This window comes from Aulonocara sp. 'chitande type north' Nkhata Bay, linkage group LG14, assembly GCF_057382095.1.
Source record: "Aulonocara sp. 'chitande type north' Nkhata Bay isolate Kocher_YH1m ecotype deep benthic linkage group LG14, A_spYH_male_GT1.1, whole genome shotgun sequence".
NCBI classification, from domain to species: Eukaryota; Metazoa; Chordata; class Actinopteri; order Cichliformes; family Cichlidae; genus Aulonocara; species Aulonocara sp. 'chitande type north' Nkhata Bay.
The window spans coordinates 36,636,891-36,654,049 of record NC_141357.1 but is presented as its reverse complement, the minus strand read 5'-3'; the positions used below and the strand labels follow the sequence as shown (position 1 = coordinate 36,654,049).

The 17,159-nt window shown below is 41.5% G+C and overlaps 1 protein-coding gene and 1 pseudogene across 3 annotated transcripts; both read left to right on the top strand.

The window, feature by feature from the left end:
* Positions 1-1,260: 1,260 nt before the first annotated feature.
* On the top strand, positions 1,261-1,401 carry LOC147315174 (U1 spliceosomal RNA; annotated as a pseudogene).
* Positions 1,402-7,277: 5,876 nt separating this feature from the next.
* Positions 7,278-16,935, top strand: srsf7a (serine and arginine rich splicing factor 7a). Of its 3 annotated transcripts, XR_015124763.1 has the most exons (9): positions 7,278-7,508; positions 10,789-11,023; positions 11,147-11,320; positions 11,447-11,533; positions 11,737-11,778; positions 13,030-13,074; positions 14,017-14,115; positions 14,935-15,468; positions 16,070-16,935. XR_015124763.1 is itself a non-coding variant. In XM_086262438.1 (8 exons), the coding sequence occupies exons 2-8, from the start codon at positions 10,800-10,802 to the stop codon at positions 16,119-16,121; spliced, it is 723 nt and encodes a 240-aa protein (XP_086118564.1). In that variant the 5' UTR covers positions 7,278-7,508; positions 10,789-10,799; the 3' UTR covers positions 16,122-16,935. The 3 variants fall into 3 exon arrangements, 2 of the variants coding, with proteins under 2 accessions (XP_086118564.1, XP_086118563.1); XM_086262438.1 differs by lacking the exon at positions 14,935-15,468; XM_086262437.1 differs by having other exon boundaries at positions 14,935-16,935.
* Positions 16,936-17,159: the final 224 nt, after the last annotated feature.

The window sequence follows — 17,159 nt, the reverse complement described above, 5'->3', positions numbered from 1 at the left end:
TGCAAACTAAGAATTGGAATTCAAAACTACAGAAAATACAAGGGAAGCTGTTGAATTGGAAAGACAGGGAGCTGTCCTTTATAGGTATGGTTTTGGTGTTAAAGGCTGAAGTAATTGCGTCTATAGCGTTCCTGGCAACTACACTACCAATCCCGTACAAAATATTAACCTCACTGAGGAAGGCTATGTTTCATTTCCTTTGGGGAGGCCAACATGAGAGACTGAAGAGAGAAACTATGTACAGACCGGTAGAAAAAGGGGGGAGAGCAGTCCCAGAAATTGCGTCTAAGCTTAATGCGATGTTTATCGCTCCAGTGCTTAAGGCATGCTTCAGTGACCCTAAAGATAAGATTTGGCCATATTTTACAAGGTTTTGGGTGGGTTGGAGAGTGTTGCAGGCATGGGGTGTGCGCCTCCCCCTTAGTGTGCCCTTCTCTGAACAATACCCCGCAGTTTATGATGTGGTGATTCAATCGTTGAAACAGTTCTCGACTCAGATTACACCTTGGGAGATAACTCGTGCCAACTTAGAGGAGATATTATTCCCGACAGTCAGTATGTCTCTGATAGGGAAACTCCGTGAAATCCATAGCAAAATAGCTTGGGGCAATGTTAATAACAAGTTACTGTTAAATTCCCATAAGGATTTAGCATGGCAAGCTGTTCAGGAATGTTTACCTACAAGAGCGTTTTTGGAAAAAGGGGAGTGCACGAGGAGTGCGCAGTGTCCAAGAAGGTGGTGTGGGGAAGATGAGACGGTTAGACATTTGTTTTGGGAATGCCCCTTCACTAAAAATGTATGGAGTTTATTAGGTCATTGGTTGAATGATTTGTGTAAAGAAGAGTTGACATACAAAAGCATAATGTATGGGTTTCTGAAAGTGAGTTGGGGGAGGGGGGAAAGTGTTGGTGGATAATAGTGAACTGTGTCAAAGATGCATTATGGAGGGCGAGAAATATTTGTGTGTTTAAAAGATATGAAATACCCGAAAGAGTTGTGATCAATTTTATGGCTTGTCTGTTAAAAGATTATATTATAAGAAATCTATTTGGAGAAAATGAAGAGAACAAGAGAAAGATATGGAAAGTGCCAAGAAAATATTTGAGTATCTGTATGTAGAACTAATGTGAAAGTATTTTTTTCCCCCTTTGTTCTGTTTTTCACTTTGTGGGTTTCCCCATTTGGGCCCCTTTGTATCTTGATGGTTTATTTATAAAGTGAATTGATGTAATTTTTTTTCTGAACAATAAAATCCTTTGAAAATTGAATTGAATTGGTTCACCCAGGGCGAGGCTCAGCCATTGCACTCCGGTTGTGCTGACCCCTGCGAATTCCCCAAATGTGGGAATCTCGACTGCATAATTTCTGGTAGTGGGGGACTGCGTTCGCGCTCTCCCCTGATCACATGTTCAAAGAAAACAGAGAAAAATACATACCCAGGCAGTCAGGTTTATGGTATTCATTAAGTCTCAGGATTTCAACTTGAGCTTCATGTGACTCATGTGCCGAACCACATGAGCGGATGTTATCACGCCAACGTGTTGAATGAAAATTACCATAAGAAGAAGCTTTAAGTTTGCCAACTTAAGTGTGCAGCTTTACTAGACACACAACAGAAAAATGCTTGGGCTAACATAGAACTGTGAGAACTGTGTGACCTGGTACATCTGTGACTGTTTTCAATGGGAATGAAACCACAAAAATTCAGTGTTGTGAGGAATCACTGTATTTCACAGAGGACTTGCTGATATGGAAAAAAAATCTTATTGTAGTTTTAAATTAGGACTGCAGCAATTCATCGAGTACGTTGATGATTCGATTATAACAGTATTTGCTTCGATGCTTCTTTCAGTGCCCGGCTCTGTAGCCTGCCAATGTGTTAAATGATGTAAATGCAAGCATTTCACACACATTTGCGACTAGAAACTGACCTGCAATACAAACATATTAAGGAGCAGCATGTGAATAAAAAGTTTGACAACATTAAGCAAACACAGGGCCCAGTTTTAAACCAAAACACTGATAACACAACAGCAGCAGTGACTGTTGTGTTAGTGGCCCACTTTAACTTGGAGCTGGAGTCGCTGCAAAGAGATGGAGCTGTTACTGGGACGGTGAAGTCAGTTGAGTAAAAGACCACTTTTCTGGCGTCCAAAACAGCAGCGCTGTTCCAATAATCACCAGTAAAACCATTACTGGGAAGAAACTAGCAGGCGTCTTTCATCAAAGCACCTGATCAACAAAATCCAACATTAAGAAAAGTGAACTCTTTTAGCTGCTTCATCCAGCGCCAATTGTGTTACACAGAAGAAAATCTGCAGTAAAGCTACAGAAGTAAGGCAACATCAAAATATGCATCTGAACAGAGAACTTGGTCCTAACTTTACCTGACCGGTTAAATTAAACACCTTGCTGATAGCTAAGCACATAAAAGGTTTAGTTATTTGTTTTTTGACAGGTGTTGTCTGCAGTTAAACTTTTAATGTAAAAAGAAAGCTTTAATGTGTGCTTGGATTCGATATATAAAGTCCAAGCACACACTATAAACTGAGAAACTTTTTATTTTTTATTTTATAAACAAATTAATGCTCAATTGGACTCTTTGCTGTAAGCTGGAGCCACATTTAACGAAATGGGGTTTTGTCCCTGTTGTTGTTGCTGGTTACAAACACTAGGTTGCTGTCATTGTCATTGTCAAAGTTCTATCATTTGTTTTGGAAAAGCTTAAATCCTCTGTTAGCCATTTATTGGTAATGTGAGTAAGTAGCCATACTCTGCGGACTGGTTTGTGTTTGCTGAACATTTGTTGATGAAACAGTGTTTGTAGATGGTTAAAAAGGTTGGTATAAAATGGTTTGTTTTAGTTTATTTTTGTGCAGAACAATGCACATAGACTAGGATTGAGTGAGATTTCTAGTTGTTAGCAGGCGGTTAGTAGTGGAGTAGGAAAAAGTTTATTCGACATTGTGAACTCTGTTATCCTCTAGGAAATGTATCAGAACCACCTCTGCTTTAACCTGAGACTACGTCTACACTAACCCAGATAAATTGGAAAACTGTGTTTTCGTCTACAAACGCTCCACATCCACACTGAAAACGCTACATTCCTGTACTGTGCATGCGTGAAAAGTAATATGATTGAGCTGTGTCATTTCCATCTGCCGTTTATTTACTTTCCGGCTCTTTGAAAAGTTGCTGCAAAATGTTGAGGAAAAGTGCCAAGTTTTATCTGGAGCATGTACAAACTGATATGAATCTTTAATAGGGCTGTCAAAATTGAGAGCAAACAAAACAACTGCTGTAGAATTCAGTCCACCATCTTAGTTGACTTGGTCACATGACTGCATCGTATGACATCGTTTTCGAAAGCCTCCGTTTTCACAGTCCACACTGTGACACAAAAACAGTGATTTCAAATTTATCCACTTTCGAGAGCGTTTTCAAAAAACTCAGTTTTCCTTGACCAAAAATGCCGTCTCAGTGTGGACGGAAGGCCAAAATGGAGAGAAAAAGATGCGTTTACAAACAAAAACGTATTAGTGTGGACATGGTCTGAGATGCAGACAATCCAGACTTGGGTTTACAGTCAAGAGACATCTTATGGGAAGCACAGAAACAGTTCATGAGTGAAGGGATAAGATGGGTTAATTTCAATATAGGTGGTTTACTCTTGCTATAAAGCGAGAGTAAACCAGACCCTGCAGGAACTCGCAGCACTCTTACATTTCTCCATCTTAAAAGTTTGTGGACAAGACACAGTTGGCACAACTCATGAAAAACAAAGAAAGACAACTTTGTAAACCAAAAACACAAACGTATCACTTCAAGTCAATATCCAGACCATCTGGAAAAGAACAGGAGGATGGCTAACTAAAGCCAGCCAGAATAAGTAGGCGATGAACTTATTAGATGGGGACCTCAAACAGAAAACCGGAAAAGGATGTGCTACTCAGAAGACTCATGTTTCTCATATCTCCACAGCAGCCTTCCATAGTTTATCTCAACACCGCTACAGAAACAGTAATAAAGATTAATAAATGAACACTATCTGAAGCAAAGCAAATTGGGAAAACTGTTAAAGAGGCCCTCTACAGTGCAAGAATTCCTTTGTCCAACCTCAACATTAAAGAAAAGCCCATCACATCCCTGAGTAAAGGCCAAAACATCGACGTACTACCAGCTGACTGGAAAGGTGCATAATTCCTCAGTCCCAGCAACATTTATGAGGTCTTAAGGGAGACCTCACAAGCAGCTACAAAGTAATTAATTGCAAAAGTCATTAACAACCTCTAAGCGAATAAGCCCTTTACCACCCAACATACCACCGCCTTTATTCTGGAGATACTCAAAGTCCATATATCTGAGTGCACTGATCCACAAAGGAGGAGTCCTACTTTTAATAATAAAAACCACCAAACACCTCGTCACCATCTTGACTACACATGCCCCACATCAAAGACTCAGACTTCACCAATAAGGTGTGTAAGCTTACTCTACATGAAACCATAGCATCCTTTGATGTCATCTCACAGTTGTAAGCCTACAATTGAGCCAGTGCAGATGCAGTCCGAAAACGATTAAAGGGAGTCAACTCCTCACACGACAGGACTAGCTTTACCTCCAATCAGTATCCTGTTAGACGTTGTAAACATGCACGACAGACCCAGTGGCGTTGTGATAATTTTTACTTCTTTAATGACGGTTGCTGGACACACACAGCTGCAGCTGTCCCGCTGCCAGCTCAACATAACAACAACAACGTTAACTCAAAATCCAGGCTTTTAAGCCAGCGAGGCATGATTGCAGATATATTATCCCCCCCCCCACGCTGAAACCACATGGGCACTGGACGAACTGTTTGATATTATCAACCGGCAGGAAACGTTACAAAAAGCAAAAGGTAAAGGAAAGGAACACACACAGAAAGAAAGCTCTTAAAATGTGGTTATCCCAACTGGGCCTTCATCAAATTTGGGAAGCTGCACAGGAAAAAAGGTCAGACACCATCTAGGTAGAAACACAGTAACAGGTGGAACAATTTTCTCATCCCTTATGTAGCAGGTTTTTCAGAGAAATTCAGGAACTTTTTCACCAAGCATGACATCCCAGTGCACCACAGACCCTAGCCACACACTTGCACAAAAACTGATTCATGCCATGGACAAAACTCCCAACAAAACTGCTGTGCAGTGCAGCGAGGAGTCCTGAGTTCTAAATTGGAGAAACAAAGCAGTCACTTCATAAATGTAAGACACAACATAGAAGAGCCACTTCGATAGGACAATACTCAGCTATACAAAGAAGACAGGCCATTCGAGAGAAAAGTGAACGACCATTATTGAACTGAGGGCGGGTGGTTTACAACACCAGCTATCAGCCACCTACAAGGCAGTCCTCTCAATCCTTCCCAGGCACTTCAACCCCCATTCACACCTTACCTCAGATAGCTATTGAAGCTATCTGAGGCTGTGTTTCACCTGTTGACCCCAGGATTAAAAATGACTCGCACCTTTAACACCTTGGCTCTTGTGATGACTCACATTATAAACAGAATAATCATAATCATAGTCACAGGGGCGATCGTGGCTCAAAGAGTTGGCAGTTCGTCTTGTAACCGGAACGTTGCCGGTTCGAGCCCCAGCTCAGACAGTCTGTCGTTGTGTCCTTGGGCAAGACACTTCACCTGCCGCCTACTGGTGTTGGCCAGAGGGGCCGATGGCGCGATATGGCAGCCTTGCTTCTGTCAGTCTGCCCCAGGGCAGCTGTGGCTACAACTGTAGCTGCCTCCACCAGTGTGTGAATGTGAGAGTGAATGAATAGTGGAATTGTAAAGTGCTTTGAGGGCCCCAAAAAGCGCTATATAAATGCAATCCATTATTATTAATAAATAACGTGTTGAAAAACGGAGTAGGAAAAAGTAACGCTTATTTAAAATCCTATGGCCTAAACTGTTTCATGACATGCAATTTTAATTTCTCTTTGCTGTTTGGCTTTATAGGGTTCGATAGAACCCTATAAAGCCACAATTGAGTAATGATGTGCAAAACTCGAACACAGCAACATTTTTTCCTGAGTATAAAAACAATTGTGCCCCTTTGAGCAATATGGCTTATTTGAAAGCCATTTGAAAGAGCAAAATTTTGTATTGTTGTCTAGACAACCTAAAATGTGATGTGCCCAAATGTGGATGCCAGGTCCTAGGAGCTTAATTTAATTCAGTGAGTTTGGTCAGTGAGCTACCAGAATAATATAATTCATACATTTATTTCTGACAATTTAAGACCAAAGAGTTGCTGAATGATTTTCAATAACTGCACCAGCATTTCTTCATAATGCAGAAAAAATGAGCACAGTGTGGAAATTGCACTTTTTTTTTTCTTACATGAAGATATCCTGAAGATTGAATGTGCAGTTAAGCTTCTGAGTCACAGGCTAGTTTCAATGGTCCAGCTTACTTAAGACCAACATTGGCTGTAAATGGCCCACAATGTAAAATAAGTTTGAAATCTCTTGAGTTTCCACCACATGGTTAGGAAATGAACATGTCATTTATATCAGGGATGCATTTACTGATACAATAAAGACAGTATCTGCACAGCTTGTCTATTAAGGTTGATCTGTTACATCAGCACAAGGGGACATTAAAAAACAAACATCAATTTACAACATTGTTTTTGCTTGTCTCAACAGGAGGTTTTATGTTTAAATTTCAAAAAGAAAGCTTTATCATGCTTTTGATGAGCCTACTGTTTTTAGTGTCGTGCTCTACCATTAAGATTAACTGTGAGTTAAATTTAATATGGAGAGATTTAGTTACTGTCAATGTTATTATTCATAATCTTTAAAACAATTTGTTTCCAAAAATTTGACAGTAGGTATAAATAAGGATATGGCATATCCTCATATTATATCAGCAGTACATTTTAAAATTTTTGTTTGTGTGTTTGTTTAAAGTAGACAAACGATCTGTGAGTCCAGAGGTTTGCATCAGCGGGCTTTTTGGAAAATTCAGGGTTAAAATTAAACTAAATCAAGGAAGTGCAAGCAAAACTACAAGATCATATTAGAGATATACTGACTACTTGTGAAACCATACACGTGCTTAGCTAATGTGGAGCCAATTGTTGTAGTCATTAAGAAATGTAGCAGTTATAAGTACATCAGCTTTTCTGCTTTGGGACTTAAAGTGGGAAGTTCTTGCTGTGGTAATTCTTCATTTTGGTCGTTTTATTTTGAAAATATTCACCGGACGTTTCCGGCTTCGCTGTTGAAGTCACAGTGCGCAGCTGCGGTAGTCGCTTTGCAGTGGTGGTTGGTTTCTTTTGCTTTTGTAGCCGCTCATCTTGCGGCAGAGCCATGTGGAAGCGTCCCTGATGATCGTCTGTTCGGCTTTGTAAACAGTTTAAATCGCAGAAATCAAATTGGACTGTGACGATACGACGTCTGGCTTCAGTTTGACGCGGCTGAAGTTCGTCTTAGGAGCGGAATCAGAAATCATCGGACGAAGGTAAGATCGGGCTAACGCGTGCTACCGCCATTGTTTATAGGCAAGCGCGGACCAAGGCCTCGAGTAATTCCGAAAATAACTGCTCGCGCGTATGCAGCAAACTCAACAAGAGCTGCTGTTTCTGTTTTACTTGTAGCCGATTAGCTTATTTGCGTGCATAAAGTTGGTGTTTAAAAGTGTGGTGTTGAACTGGAAGTGGCGTGGCCTTCCGTCTGTGAGACGCACACGGAGGTTAGCGCCGGTTTCCTGAACGGATACCCAGCGGTGTTCGCTTAAAAATACGCGGGAGACAAACGATCGTATTGTATAAGACGCCGGTAAATTACACAGATCGATCAGCGAATATAGTTTAATCCAACCAGATCGGAGGGCCTCGGGGCCTGGCCGTTATCAGATATATAGATGTAGTGAACTTCAAAAAGCTACTGGTCCGGTTAATAAATGACGAGCGTCGTACCTGCGTGTGAAAGATGACCTTTGTAAAAGCATTGATGGATAAAGGTTATCTTTTAAGTACCTGATACAAAAGAAGACGAAACGAAACAATGAAACGGACATGATCAACCCAAGTCGGACACACAATCACCCCAATGGCTGTGTCAATAGGATTTTTTTAAGCGGTTTTTAACCCACCTCGGAATCAATAAAAGAAAGCCTTTATGTAGCCAGTATGCCAAATTTCTTATCTCTGCGTTTTTAAACGAGTAAGAGGCATTAATATACTGGGTGCTTTGCTTTTCAAAGCTTTAAAATTTACAAAAAATGTAAAAGCATTAACAGTTTGCATCATTTCCATCTTAAAAATAACACATCTTAACGAGTAGTAGTTGTAGATTAGAACACAAGCACCTGGAAACCAAGGCTACGATTCTTGGGGTGGAAATATCTGGAGCAGTGATAAGAGTTTCTGTTTTGTTAGAATTTAACTTTAGGAAATTGGCGTTTAACCAAGTGTGGAGAGCTCCTTAGGTCAGCAAGAACAGGACAGATGCATGTCACTGGATATAGATGGCAAATGTTTTTAAAATGAGCAATTATCTGTCCAAGAGGTGTAGATCCTTCTGGATCGCCACAGGATAAGGCAGCCTTTTCTCCAAGAAATGATGACAAGATAACTGTCTGCAGGACACCAATTGAACACACCGACCACTTGATATTACCTACTTGTACAGTATCAAAACTTGTATAATTTGCTCCTGAGCCCATCAAAGTGTCACTGACTTTTTCTGCCTTTCCAGAAAAGGAAAATCCTGCTCAGCTCTAACCTTTTCTAAAATCTGTGGGAAATAAGGCAGTAAAGATTGGTCCTGGCTACATTTGTTTTCAGCCAGGGTGGAACAATGGCATGTTTAAAATAGGTGGAACAGTGTCAGGCCAACCACATGAGGTCCTACTGCATTAAACATTTTTAAAAATGGTGATGTGGGAAGTACTTCTGCAGAGCTTGATGACAAGTTTAATTTCACACATGTGGTCAGTTGCCAGGGTTACAGGATACACCAGGAATATGTTTGAATCAGAAATGGCTGAATTTGACTTTAAAATTAAAAGGAGGTGATTGATCTTTGTAGGGCTGTTCGATATAACGATATATATCGGATAACGATATAAAAACATCTATTGTTTCATTTTACGCTATCGTTTGTTTCGTGGTGTCGCAAAATAAACTGTTTACAGCAATATTTTTTCATGGTTTTGATGGTCACTGTAGTGGCTATATTCATTTCTTAAAGTTCTCTCTTTCTCTTATATTTAATACAACCACACTACAGACAGACAAGTGACTGTTTTTATGCGTTGTCGTTAGCAACAGCAACGGTAAAACCTCCGCTTGTTTATCTTCTACATAAACCTTTCACAATAAAGCTCAAGATCCTGTTGAGACCTTTCAAAATACACCTAATCACATAAAAGAGTATGCAGAGTGTTTACGAATGAGAAGCAAAAAAGAGCCGCCAGGTGCTAAAAAATAGACCTTAGACTCAAACGTTAGAACAGGCCTTGCCCCGCAGCACGCCGTGTAATAAATACTCACAAAGAAAACGGCGGCTGTTACAACTTATGTCTAAAAATGTGTCGTTTCATGCTTCGGTCGACTCCAGGTGCACGACGCCCAGCTGGAAACACTTTACGCAAGTCGAGCTGCCCGCGATTCTCAGAATGTACAGAAAATGTAAAATTTTTGTGATTTATATATATATAATTTTTTTTTTTTTTTTTTTTTTTTAATATTATATCGTTATCGGACGATAGATGTCTTGTATCGGGATATGAGATTTTGGTCATATCGCACAGCCCTAGATCTTTGTTTAAAGGTGTAGGATGTTTCTGGCACGCTGTAAGATTGCAGATCAATTATGGCACTTTAACATCTCACTGTTCCTTCAAACAGCCTTGGTGTTCTGCAATATAGTCGTCGTCCCCCCCCCCCCCCCAGTTTATATACAGCTGGTTGATTCAAGTATCTGCAGGGAGTCTTTCTATAGTTCCAAACCATGCCAGCAAAATATACCAGAGCTACCAGGTCCCCCTCGCTGTAAGGGTCATGGGTTTATAATCACTTTTCCAACTGTCTTAATGTATGCAATATTAACCAAACTAGATAAGCATTAGGTACAACCCAGATAGTAGGAGACACAAAACACGGTCGCTAATTCAGGAAACCTGATCTCTACATGTAGGTACTTATAAAGCCAGTGGTAAAAGCTCACCTTTAGATTTAAGTGTAAATTTTTGGAAAGGGCAGGAGGACCACACCTGAGGATTTAATGATGCATTCACATGAAACACAAAGGGATATTTCACCATGTGTCACTCACATGAATACGGTTGTTGAAAATCTGCCATTAAGTCCTTCAATTTCATTGACTTCGATTGATTGATTGGTAATTTATTTCAACATGTGAACAATATACAAGTACATTTAGAAAAGAAAATAAGAGAGAGAAAAAATACTATACAAATTACATACAATTTGTCAATGAAAAGTTGAGCTATTGTGCTCCGGCTGCTCTGAGTAACCTGACGTTTAAAAGAAAGAAAGATTCTGACACACTTCCACGCAGCAGTCATGCACTAACTGTAACATCTGGCAGAAAACAAGCATATTCTAGAAATTTCAACCTTTCCTATATAAAATTTTTAAAAAGTTAAATCTGAGTAAATTTGATGGGACACAACAGTTTACTCCATTTAATCTTATTTCCCAAATGTAGAGGGACGTTTTTGTATTCTTCTCACTATGATCCCCGTCTTAAATATATTTACCATCTCCCTGCAGGTGAGGAAAAAATGTCCTACTACTCATCCTCCCGTAGCTCGTCTCGGGCCACTGACTGTAAAGTGTACGTCGGTGACCTGGGCAATGGCGCTGCAAAGGGGGAGCTGGAGCGAGCCTTCAGTTATTACGGCCCACTGAGAAGTGTGTGGGTGGCCAGGAACCCTCCTGGGTTTGCCTTTGTGGAGTTTGAGGATCCCAGAGATGCAGAAGATGCTGTCAAAGGCATGGACGGAAAGTGAGTAAATGTTTTCCTTGGACTGGTCCTCGTGTGTCTCACGTACAGGGTGTTTCTTTTCTTTCTTTTTTTTTCTTTAATTATTCTGTGCTTAACAGTGAAAAACTGAATTGTTCTGCTCAGGATCCTCTGTGGTTCCCGTGTTCGTGTGGAGATGTCAACAGGCCTCTCCAGAAAGGGCCGTGGGCGGCCAAGCCGTCGCCAGTTCGACCCCAACGATCGGTGTTACCAGTGCGGGGACAGGGGTCACTACGCCTATGACTGCTACCGCTTTAGCAAGCGAGGCCGTCGCAGCAGGTGAAGTGAAAGCATGTTTCATTTGAAGGCTCATGTAGCTCATTTGCCATTTTGTACCATTATAAAACCAGTGCCATGTTATGGATGACTAATGCGGATGGACTCGTTTCTTATTTTTCATTGCAGGTCTCGCTCTCGATCGCGATCCCGCTCCAGATCAAGGTCCCGCGGGCGCCGCTACCGCTCTCGCTCCCGCTCCCGCAGCCGCAGCAGGTATGCCGACACTGACGCACAGACACACCTTGTGATATGTCAACAAGAAAATCTGGTTGTGGTAGATTTGGAAAGGCCAACGACTAAATGTGCTCATCACTGTGTCGGCGTGTGGTTATTGCAATCTCTTAAGCTGTGTAATTTTTCTGGTGTTTATTCTGCCAACTCTGTTGTGCAAACTTTTATTTATTTATGTTTTTTAGGAGCCGACGCAGATCGCCATCCTATTCCAGACGCAGGAGCAGGTAAGAATACAGTTTCCTATGATGAGTGAAGATGAGTAGCTGCTGCTAATTCAGTTTCTCAGAGGCTGAAACTGACTTAAAGTTGGTCTATAACAACAGATGCCTACTATGCAACTAAAGTTGTGTCAACTGTTAAGCCTTCAATTATTTAAAATAAAACTCTTTTGGTCATTATTGAAATCTTAATATTCTAGCCCAACTTACCTTAAAAAACTTAAACATGTATTTCTTACATTTCTAAACAAGTCTTTTAGCATGGCATTTACTTAATCTTTAAATGTAAAGGTAAAGACTCAATAAAAACAATTAAAAAGACGTGTGAGACAGGACAAGCTGGTTTTACGGGCATGCACCAACTGTAACAGGACTGTAGCCGTGTCGCTGTAGATACTGGCACTTGAGGTCTCTTGTAGCTGTTGGTACTCCAATAAGGAAAACATCCTAAACAACTCAGAATCAGAGCTGGTAAAGGAGTAAATAATTTGAAATGACAAAGTTTTCTTCACTCTCTGATTGAGCATCAGTTTTCTCTAGAAAGTCTCAACTTTTCCAGCTCACACTTTGTATAATTTGCTGATCTGAGCCCTTGGACTGATATTGAAATGGAGGTGACATTCATGTCATCAACCTGGCCACACCTCATGCACCAGGTTACAAAGATCATGAGGTGCATAAGCAAGCAAAACGACACCAAAACACAACACCCTTTGCAAGAGACAAAACGGCAGCAGCCAGCATGAACTAGGTGTTAGACCCGAGTAGCCTGGGTCTGCCTCTGCTGCAGGAAAAAAGTGCCGCAGTGAGGAGAGCCGCAGGCAGCAGCCTCAGGAGACCTGCGCAGTTGTAGGGCGAGTGGTGTGCATCACTGAAAGCAGATCACATTACAGGGTTTCCTTGGTCACCATGCACAAAACACAGGTAGTCCACAGAGAGTTGAGCCAAACGTCTTCTGTAATCGTGCTTAACATCCTGTTATGTTTTGGCTGTTTGTTTCTCAAACATTTTAAACCTGAGGAAGTTTAAAAACACTTCTAAAAGTGTTAAACACAAAGTTTTATGACCATCTTACATCAAACACTGATGACGGGTGTGTCGTTAAAACTGGTTACAAAGTGTGGTTATTGTAGCATATGGACATTTGTCTGTGATACTGAAACCTCTTTAAGAAACAAGTTGGAGAGTAATTACTGGGTGTTCCTGCTGTTCTCCAAAGTTTTATTGAAATCGCTGCTTTTTGTTTTGTGACATCAGGTCTGGATCCCCTGCCCGCTCAAAGTCCAGGACTCCAGCCAGAAGGTGAGTTGTCCACAGCTATTCTTATCCCAAACTCACTGTTAGAGAGACGCAGTGAATTTGTTTGTTGCTCTGATGCTGTGCTCTGACCGCTGCTACATGAGAAATTACATTTGTATATCACTCGGTTCTTCCCTGTAAATCACTTTTTTCAGTGGTAACATGGACTCGCTGTGCTTTTCATGTTAATGTATGGATGGTGTAGTGATGATGAACAAGCATTATTAATGGTGATGGCCACTTCAGTAATACATTATTTAAAAAATGGTTGACTTGGTCGATGCTTACTGGCTACTGTTACAGTGGAACACACTACTACTGCCAAAAGGTGGCAGTAATGCGGCTGTAATATCTAAATAAATAAATGACATTGGACAAGTCTTCAAGCATCCTCCATCCTTCCTTAGTATTTAGAGAACTTGACACTCTGGTGTTTTGGCTGCACATACTTCAGGGTCACTTCTCTCAATTACCAACTTTCCTAAGAACTAATTGACTGCAGCCCAGGTGTGTAACAGGTGGTGAGTTTAGATCAGAATCAGAAAGACCCAAGGAGCAATTAAGAATGGCATGCAGCAGGAAAAACCTTCAAAGGTATGTGTGTGAGTGAGAAACGAAGGTGAGGCTCAGTAAAGACTCTGCCAGGTAAAGGGAGCATGTCTCGGGTGTGCCACGACTGGGCAGAAATTTAATGGCCGTTAGGTGGGAGCGATCTTCAAAGACTAGAGGAATGGTTTAGAGTGAGGATCGAATAGTGTTCTGGTTTGACAGATGCCTATCCTTAATTATAACAGGCTTGCAAGATGAGTTGAACTTCTTGAAGTGTTTAACAGAATTCAGCTGAGCAGGGAAATGCAGCTCTGCAGACACATTTACATGTGTCTGCAGATATAAGATCGTCTTTATCATCTGAAGGTGTCTAAAATATTTTCTGTCTTTAATCAGTCGTTCCAGGTCTCGTTCTCGGTCCGGTTCTGCTCCCAGAGGGCGCTCTGTGTCCAGATCCCGGTCACGTTCTCAGTCTGCTAACCACAAGAGGAACAGGTAAGCCCTCGGTCTAGATGTTCTCTCTCACTTGGACAGGGTGTAGACAGTTTGAGTTTCTGATGCTTAGTCTTTTTTTTTTCTTCTTTAAACCAAAACATAATCTAAGTTTTAGATCAAGAATAACAGATTTTAGATATCTTGCGTTCCTGCTGAGGGTCAGTTAAGTTTTTCCACCTTAGCCAGAGTAAGGCAGGGAATTAAATAGACCCTCCTTCCAACTGGAAGCGGCATGCTGCTGTCAGCCGACCACCACGGGATGGCGGGATGACGAGATGGACGACCTCCGAGATCCGTCAGCCTCTTCAGCACAGAGAGATCTTCTGCCTCCGCTGCCAGCAGTGGAGTGGGTGGGGTTTAGGACAGGGATCCCGGCCCTCTGTCTGGTCTAGGGAGGTATACCTAGAGGAATGACTGGATCTCTTTCCTGTGCTCTCTTTTTCAGCTCTTGATGGCTCTGTATTGTCAGCGCTTTGCAGCTTGGCTCTTAATCAGGCCTTTACCCTGAAAAGAAAGCACATGAAAGACTACCTCTGCTCTTGCCTTCCTTTGATATTTTCCTCACTGATGTACCTTGGTCTAAATTTATCTTAAGCTGACAGAATTATTACTTTTTAAAAATTTACTGGATTGACAAGTGTTAAACAAAGAATTTAATGTTTTTATTCTTTCTTAAAATTTACTGAATCTGGCTCTATCAAAAGAGGAAAAAAGTAAAAACAGCTACTAGCAGAGATCAGACAAAGCGACGCCGTAGGTGTGACTTGCGGTAAGCATCTTTGCAGCACAGTTTGTTTATTTTTCATATTTTCTTTAAAGCGTGTGGTGGGAGCTGAGCACTGCACTGACACCGCAGCTGATCCCAGGCCCAGGGTCTGCCAGCTGGCGGTGTGTACGTCCTGCGGGAGGTTGACTAAGCGCTGACCTGAGATCAGCCTTCGCCTGCATCTGGTGTTAGACAGCGAGAAAGAGGTCGACCTACCGACCGAACCCTCCCCACAGTGAATGGGTGTCTGTTCCAACCGACGCACACGCTCAGACGAGATCAGCCCGTGCACACATACAGTTGCTCAACTAGAGTCACCCAGCCAGCCAGCCTTCAGATGTACCAGAGGGCTGACCCACACAGATCACAGTTCGGCATTTTTAAATCCATTACCTACCTACCAGACCCCCTACCTACCTACCAGAGTTCTTCGCCTCTGTCTTAGCTTCTGAAAGTGAGAGAGCTGACGAGAGATCAGTCTTCAAGAGCCTCCCAGCGCAGTGTATCTCCAAGTTGTAGTCATCCGTCCTTCAGTCCTTTCATCCTTCGCTTCTCTGTACTTGTTGTTTCTGCCACTGTCTCCAAAGGTAACCAAAAATCAAACCCCCTGACAAGCTCATGTTGATGGTGAAAAGAAACATTTGCAGGCTTGATGTAGTCTGAAAAAAAAAAGGTGTTTTGTAGAAGTTAAAGTTGATCCTTTTTAACAAGCATGCTCATAGTACGTAAGTGTGTGTCTGCATGTGAGAGCGCTTGGGCGAGTGAGTGAAAGACAAACAGGCACCATGAATATTAGTGGGATGATGTGTCTGATACGTTTTTCTCACTGTGTCTCACTTGTTGCCTCATCGTTACCATTTGAAGCAACTTGTCTGTGTTTGTAGGTAAGGGGAGGATTGAGTTCTGCATTTCTTAGAGCACAAATGCTGCTAACCAGCAGCTCTAGAAGCAAAACATGAGACAGTGTCAATCAAAGACCTGCCATTTATTTCAATGAGCGTTTGCTCTGGGGGTTCAATTATGAATTTAGCTTTTGAACATAGATAGCTATTTCTGAAAAGATTAGAGGCAGATGACATGAAGTGTACCTGAGAGGTCAAGGGTTGTTGTTAAGAATGTTAACACCTGTCCGAACTTTCTTCCACCCCTCCCCTGCGGCGGGCTAATTCCTCTTCCTTTCTGTTTCAGTCGTTCCCGTTCGGCAACTCCAAACCGAAGCCCTACTCCAGCAGACGACTGAGCGAAGGCGACTATTTGCCCCCCCCCCTCTTTCCCTCCACCACTGTCCCTAAGACAAACCCTTAACCCCTGCACCCTCTCTGCTTTTACACCCTGGCAGCAACTTCTTTTTTTTCTTGTTGTTTTTGAATTTGTCTGTCTTGTCCCGGTTTCGTGCGGTTTTTCTCCCCAGGGCTGTAGTCTATGTGCATCCTTGTTTGAGATGTAATCAGTACAGCAGATAAAAACAAATTTTCCACTAGATACAGATTGTTTTAAATGTTGCTGTTGCTGTGTAGGCCATATTTCTTTTCCTTTTTTTCCCCAACACTGATTTGTAAGAAGGTAATGTTGAAGATTACTTTTAGCAGTAATTTGAGGATCTCCGTGGAGTAAATGGATGAATTTCTGAGAACCAAGAAGCCATTTCTTCTTGGGAAAGGGGAAAAAAAAAAAAGGTTCCCCATTGAAAATTTGTAAATGTTGTTGTTCGATGCCTGGGTTGATCTGTTTAGTTCCTGATTATGATGGCAGAGGGAGATAATTGCCAGCTTGCATGCCTTTAAATATGATGCAACATTCCTGTTGTTTTTGCTTTTTATTTTTTAGTTGTTGTTTTTTTTTTTTTTTTTTTGCACATCCTTTGTGATAAAATCAGATCAGCATCACTGTGCAGCGGGAGTTTCCTCCTCTGCTTTGTCCCCATCACTTGATTTTAAAACAAATGCAGTTGTTCAGGTGGATTTCTGACAGGGCTCCTTCAACAGTTTCTGCTCTTCCTGGCTTATATGGTGACAGTGGCAGTTTTATTTTTCAATAAATCTCTTCGACAAACATCAGTGTCCAGTTTATTTTCGTACATTTGACTAATACTAATAAAGAGTGAAATGTGTCTAAAGTAAAGATGTTTCAGCAAAGGTTTACACCACCTCTGTGCCAGCATTAGTATGGGTCGATGCTAAGTATTTGGCTCCTGTTATCTCAGTAATCCTTCCATGTGTACGATATTAAAACCAGACTAGTTTTGTTTGTCGGCTGTCCGGCAGAGACCCAAAGTGCA